Source organism: Lissotriton helveticus, chromosome 3_1 (assembly GCF_964261635.1).
Source record: "Lissotriton helveticus chromosome 3_1, aLisHel1.1, whole genome shotgun sequence".
Taxonomy (NCBI): domain Eukaryota; kingdom Metazoa; phylum Chordata; class Amphibia; order Caudata; family Salamandridae; genus Lissotriton; species Lissotriton helveticus.
Genome location: NC_136061.1, coordinates 2,050,217,559 through 2,050,224,388, shown reverse-complemented (window position 1 = coordinate 2,050,224,388; position 6,830 = coordinate 2,050,217,559). Strand labels below are relative to the sequence as shown.

At 44.8% G+C, this 6,830-nt stretch overlaps 1 protein-coding gene across 4 annotated transcripts in view; it reads left to right on the top strand.

Moving 5' to 3' along the window:
- Positions 1–4,285: 4,285 nt before the first annotated feature.
- The window catches only part of NTRK3 (neurotrophic receptor tyrosine kinase 3), a 1,749,208-nt gene continuing 1,746,663 nt past the window's right edge, over positions 4,286–6,830 (top strand). For 2 of the 4 annotated variants that reach the window (XM_078683168.1, XM_078683167.1), the window contains exon 1: positions 4,286–5,849. In XM_078683168.1, coding sequence (XP_078539294.1) covers positions 5,608–5,849 — 242 coding nt within the window. In that variant the 5' untranslated portion in view covers positions 4,286–5,607. The remainder of the gene's footprint in view (positions 5,850–6,830) is intronic. The other 2 variants (XM_078683169.1, XM_078683170.1) reach the window with 2 other exon arrangements.

Here is a 6,830-nt window from a genome sequence, read left to right as displayed (position 1 = left end):
TTTCAAATGTTCAGAGGAAAAAAAGCAGATTTTCAGACTTTGGGTCTTTTTATGAGTGGCGCGAAACAATCATAATTATATCTCACCCTAAAATTTGCATTAGTGGGGATCACTGTAATTCTTGGGTGGGGAAATAACAACGAAAACACGTTTTGCTGTATACCATGGGTAATACCATGTGGAAATTGTGAAACTCTGTATTGTCTGGTTATTCTTTGGAAAACTTCAAAATGGATGGCCCACTCTTGCCTAAGAAAGTACCATCAAGAGGGAATGAAGATGGAGTCTGCAGAAGTTATATGTAATAAACCTCTAATCACAAAAAATATATATTAGGAGACAAATTGGCAAAATAAAATAAAATATAAAACCAAAAGACCACTCACGACAAAAAAAATGGACGGATTAGAGCTGTATTTTCCTCCACATTTCCTGCACAATTTTCTCCGATGTTTCACACAGCAATTTCAGCTGCTTTCAGCAACTCAAATCTCTCAGTGAAATAGCTGATCAGGTAATCTGAATGGAGCCAATAAATGCCATCATCAACCTCATTGAAATGTAATCAGGTAGTCGTAATTAATTCCTTCGTCTTTTTTCTTAGATCTCAGATTTCTCCTACAGAACTAGGCAAGAAAATATAGCCAATGAGGATTTCCCTGGACTTGGAAATTCTTTTGGTGGTTTCACTGTAGCTCTTAGATGAAAAAGCTTTAAGCTGTTCAGCACAACTTAGCCTTTGGGTTTGTTTGTTTCTTGGATCACTTTGGTGCCTTGTCCTGGTCCACCAGTTGCCACAAAATGACAAAATACTAATTGTGGGACTTGCAAAAGTCACTCCTGGTCTCTCTCCTTCAGTGGAAGAGGAGTGGCGCAGCAGCCAGGGCGACTGACTCCGGAACCCGTGGGCTCACAGTTTGATCCCCGGTACCTGTGGCAGATCAGCTCAGCACCATGTAACGCTGGGCAATAGCTTGCTTAATCTTCCCGATCGCCCCCAGCACCTTGACACCTTCTGGTATTTGTTCACGCTTTACAAATACTGGACATTGTTCAAAGGGAAAGCTCCTGTGATTGAGATATTCTTCTAGTAAGTGATCACATGTGTTGATATGGATTCCATTCTCAAATGATCAGCTGGTTCTTAACACAGGATGATGCACTTCTTCAAAATTGTGCATCCCTGAGGCAGAATAGGCAGCAGCCAACTTACTCTTGGATAATAGGTTCACTACTTAGGTTCAAGTTCAGTACAGGCAACACCTGAGACACACAAATAGGCAGGACTTTGCTTACTTCTGATATGTTCTTAAAGGTCTAGGACTCTTTTGCTGAGCTGATGGTGAGGTTTCTTTTTAACCAGTACATTAGCGACTGATTGGTGACTTTCCTAGTCTCAACTCATGCAATTTTCCGACTGCTTACTATCCCCATTTTGTAGCACATCATTCAATTACAAGACATCAGGCTCTCCTCTACAGATCGCCTAATTAATTCCCAGGTCCAGCCTTATGTAAATAAGTAAACACTCTTTCTTTCTGATCTGTGTTTTGCTCTAATAGGATACGAAATATATGTTTGAGAGGACTCCCCTGATGTTATCCGTTTACCACACCAGGCCTCATCATACCAAAATCAACAACATCCTAGCTCTCACCATCTGTTCCTGTTATCTCTAAAATTGCACATACCATATACATGTTCATTCAGTGACTGAACCATGTTGTCTTCCTGATCTTAAAGGTTTGTTTATTTTTTACTGAAAGAGCATATTTTCTTGCCAGATCAATGTACTAATTACTGCCACAAGAGGAAAGGAAAACAATCAAAACTAGTTTATTACTGCCAGGATTCACCTGTCTGAATTTTAAAGTTACTTTTACATTATAAATAGAAATTCAAAATCTACCTTTGCCTCTCACGTGGATTTTTGAACACATATTAAAAACCATCTTTTACACCAGTTTTTTTCCTTGCTTAAATAGTATAAATGGACTTAGAGCCTGATTACGAGTTTGGCAGTCAGACCTCCGCCGCAGCAGTCCTCTGCCTGCTGCATTATGATGTCACCGCTGGGCCAGCATTGGTGTTTCTGATGGCGGAGAATACATTTCACATGTGTCAATGCAGGTGTGTATATTTTGACAACACAAGTGTTAAATGTACACATATGCATGAAACATATGAAAAACACCTATTACAAGTACTTTCCCATTACTGGAGTCCAGACCATATGTGCCCAGTCCAGTCAATTGGTAAGTGCAAAACTGAATTACCTAGATTTTGACGCAAACAGGGTCATTTTCTTTGGGGCCAGGGTGCTGCTGGAAAGAAGAGCAATGGAGGAAGGGATCCACGTGGGAGACTGAAGAGAAGAAAAGGAAATGGGTGAGTATTCATCCCAATTCCTTAGATTCTGCCGATTCAAAGCAGATGGTCTTCCCACCATGGTCAGCTTGACGGAAAGCCAACTCGTAATTTCAATAGCGGTGAACTTGTCTGTACCGCCCTCTGACAGCAGCTTTCCCCCTAACACAGTAGCAGCAGTCTGCGAATACCTGGCGGTCTTTCCTTCAGCAGACCACCAACAGCATAATTCGGCAGGTAGACCACCAACTGTGCGGCGGGGAGTATGACGCCAGTTTCACAGCATTTCCCTTAATGCCAAACTCATAATCAGGCCCTTAATTAAAATCAGGCATCTCCCAAAGAAAATCATGCTTGACCAGCACAGTGAATACATTGTAGCTGTTTACTGTACAGACATATTTGTATTTAATATTTAGCATGTCATACTTATTTTAATTAGGTATTTAACACTATGGATTACAAGGCATACTTATGGTGACTTATCTAACTATTGGTTTGCTTTTTCTACATGACAGTACACGTTTGCTGACTTAGTACTGCAATGTTTGAAGCTGCAAACAACAAGGCCACAATAGTGAGAGTAGAGTAGAAACATATTTTTTGAGTCATACATGGGTAATGTAAATAACATTGCAGCCCAAATGTGACCTTTAACTTCAATGAAATTGGTATATTGTATGCACTAACGTATCACAGTTTTAAATTAAGTTAAATAAGGTGATTAGATCACGCAAAACGTATCTCATGTTATATTGGCAAATAACGCGCTGAGAGAATAAATGTCAGCCTCACAGTGCACAGCCAAAAGTTGTATACAATGCCTATACAGCCTACCACTCCTGGAAAAGCAACACAAGCTAGGCTGGTCACCAAAATATGGCATAACACCGACAAGATCATATGTGATCTCTAGAGCAGTGCATGGAATATAGTACCCAAATGATACAAAGAAGCAACAATACAGCCAAAAAAATGCTTGGCAAAGCTACAGCTTTTGTCTGGTTGATTGGCTATTAAAATGTATTTCATCAAAACTCGGATGTAAGGGATTTACATTTGTGCTGTGAGTTCGCCTCTTGAAGCATCTTGGCCCTAAATAGGAGATGCTTATTATTCCAACTCAATGGTGCTCGTTTTCCACTAGGATTATTTCTACTAAGAGTGGTGTAAAACATCGCTGTTAGTCCATTGACCATAGATCTAGGTCAGTGAACTGTTGAATCTTCTATCCAGAAATCGGAGCATGCCTTCGTGTTCACAGGTTCAGCGGGTCTGCTCAGCCTTTCATCCTTCTGAGAGTGATAGCATGAGTACTGTTGATTGGGGGGGTAACAGTGCACATCTGTTTTTCAACAGCAACATGCCCCATTGAGAAAACATACGCCTTACTAATGCACGTCATGTATAAATCTGAAATGTTTTTTCAAAACGAATTTTAAGAAATATATAGATTCGATGGAGCAACAGCTAGATGACAACTCCCTCATTCATCCACCCAGTAAGCATTCATCCAACGTCTCTTGATAGCGTTGATGAATATACGTGTGTGCACGCACATACAGACGCACCCACGCGCACTAAACAGCTTTGGAAATACACTGTGCACATGAAACTATCCGGAAGGTAGTTCTTTCTCTCCCAGCCTGCCTTGAAGTGGTCCACAGACAGCGAGACTGGGCTCTGGTCTACGAGCTCGTGCGGCTGTCTGTCTGCCTGCTGCCATCTCCTGCCTTCCTCGCGCGCTCGCGCGCTCTCCTCCTCCTCATCCTGATCACACTGCTTTGATTCTCTGTTCTCAGTAAACAGCTGAGGCTCCCTGCACCCCCCACCCATCCACCCACCCCTCCTCGGCCAGGAGACAGCAGCAGCTCTCTGCCTCCGAAGACAGGATCTGCGGGGTCTGGAGTGCTGTGCACCTGTGTCACCGTCTCTGCGCGTCCAGGCTGCGTCCTCTCTGTCTGGCTGCTGTGTGGGTGTAAGTGCCGGCGTTTTTAGGGGAGAACGTACCTCGGCAGTAGGGAGGCAGAACCATCGTAGGAAGCGGCGGCGGGGAAGGAAGGGCATAGTGAATTAAGCATTGCTGCGATCTAGTTGGTGTTCCAGCGCTTGCCAAAAATGCAACATGCATTCTAATTTGATGCCCGGGCTCCCAGTCCCTCTTCGCCTCATCGTCCAGAGAGGAGTTGCTTTTTTCTGCTCGCATTTTTTTCGCAGTTCCGATTGCAAATTTTTCTGCAAGCCTCCTTTTTCATAGCATACCAGACTTTCACTTTATTTATAGGTCCTTTCTTTCTTCATAAGGTGGCATTTTTTCAGACCTGTTTCTGTGGCTTTACTCTGTTGCTTTCCTAGAGATTTCCCCGATTTTTGTTTTCCTTTGGAGATTTGAGCTAATTTCACACCGTGGTCTTTCAACGGACTCTCCCTGGGGTTTGTGTTTTACATCGCACCTTTTGCTAGTGGTTTTGGTTTCTTCTGCCTGAACGTGAGGACCCCTTTTACATTTCCCGATGGCTGCATAAATAGGACGGATCAAGCAAAAACATGAAGAAAAAAGCAGGATTATCCCGAATTCGATGGCTGTAGCTTGAACTTTTCTTCTTCAGTGTGGGATTGCTGGCTGTTGCCTTTTAAGCAGAGCTCCAACGTTTCTGACTGGGTATAAACTGGAGGTATTGCGTTTTCCTTGATCTGTGGACTTCTTTGGGGCACGCTTGTAGAGGGTAAGGGGGGCTGGTGTGGGTACCAGTCTTTGGGACTTCGGCTACACCCTGACTAGAAATGTGTGGATTTCTCTCTGCTGCGCTTCACCAAATCGTCTCTCCTCACTTCTCCTTTCCCTCTGTTTCCTTTTCGCAGGTGTGTCAGTTTTAATTCTGCCCAGTAGGTGGGACTTGGTGACTTTAGGACCAGTGTTTCCCTGCGTCTCCCCAATCTTCGGTTGATATGCTCTGAAGTCTCTGAGACCTGCTGGAAAAATACAACATTGGTGGATAATAGGGAGCCTGCGCCGGCCAGGCGGGCACCGACCGGCCAGCGGGTCCGCGATGCTTTCCTGAACCCTGGGAGCGTTGTGCTTCTGACCGCGTTTCCAGAATGAACCCACTTCCTGGAGGGTCGTGCATTTGATTTGTCGTCAGCCCGTGGACCAGGGGATTGTTTTCCTCGACACCCGGCGTCCTGCTCTTTTGCTTTTTTTTAATTTTTATAGGGGACTGAACTGAGCGAGGGCTGGCGATGGATGCGCCTCTCTGCCTCACCAAGTGCCGTTTCCTGCGGATTTTCCTGCTGTGGAGCCTGTGGGTGGACCGCTCGGGCTCGGACCTGGCTTGCCCGGCCAACTGTCAATGCAGCGAGACGGAGATCAGCTGCCGGAAGCCGGACGATGGCAACATCTTCCCCCACCTGGAGTGGCAAGAATCCGGGGGCAGCAACGCCAACAACAACATCACGGACATCTCGAAGAGCATCACCTCCATGTAAGTCGCTGCAAAGCAGAACCCTTGCCTTATAACCTCAGTCCATGTAAACGAGCTCACCATTGCAATGAACACCCCATTGTGAATGTAGTTTATCTAGTAATATTAGCTGCGCCCAGGGCACTCCATCGATGTACAGCTTGATACCACCTGCTTTTTCAGTTGCAGGGCCCGGGCTTTAAAGGGCATAGATCACACTGCATCGCCTCACTGCGAGGCAGCCCTGTGGCCCACGGTCAACTCCCAAAAACTTTATCCAATTTATTTCCCAAACTGTGGTCTGTGGGGGTGGTGGGGGTGGCACCAAGCGAGAATGCGTGGCCTTCTTCACGGGCCTCTGGGTACAATATGTGTGTTAAACATCAAAGGTTAAATAATTCTGAATCATGGTGGTTAGCCACCCCACCCCTCTATGCAGTAACCCTGGTGGAAGTCCCAGTTGACCAGGTGTAGATGGCTTTTGTTGGGCACAGTTGCAAAACACGAGTTTTTCGACTTGAGCTACAAGTGCCCAGCAGAAAACAAGAAGTGTCAGTGAGTTGAACAGATATGCCATGTGAAGCAAGTACCCACAATGAGAAAAATACCTGCTCTGTGCAAATTGAAGGTTTTTATACAGCAGTCATTTTGTTAAAAAAGAGCCATATTGCGCCAGCTGAACGAAGAAAAAAACACAATTGTAACTGGTAATCTGGGATGGGCACCAGAGAAGAGGGCAACGCGTTCGTGTGGATGTGTGCTCGAGGTGGCTACAGGTCGCCTCAGAGATGTGCTCTTGAGAAAGAAACGAGAGAGTGTACACAGATGGTACTCATCCATAGATTGCCCTCTCAGGATGAGAACACGCAGTGTTGATGCGTTCATATGTGCAGGGGTGTCTTGTAATAGGTGTGTTCTTTTTTGTGCAGTTTGGGGGTGGTATTGGATGTTAAAAGTTTGGGGTACTTGTTGTTCAGGGTATTTCTCTCAAAACCTTTAAGG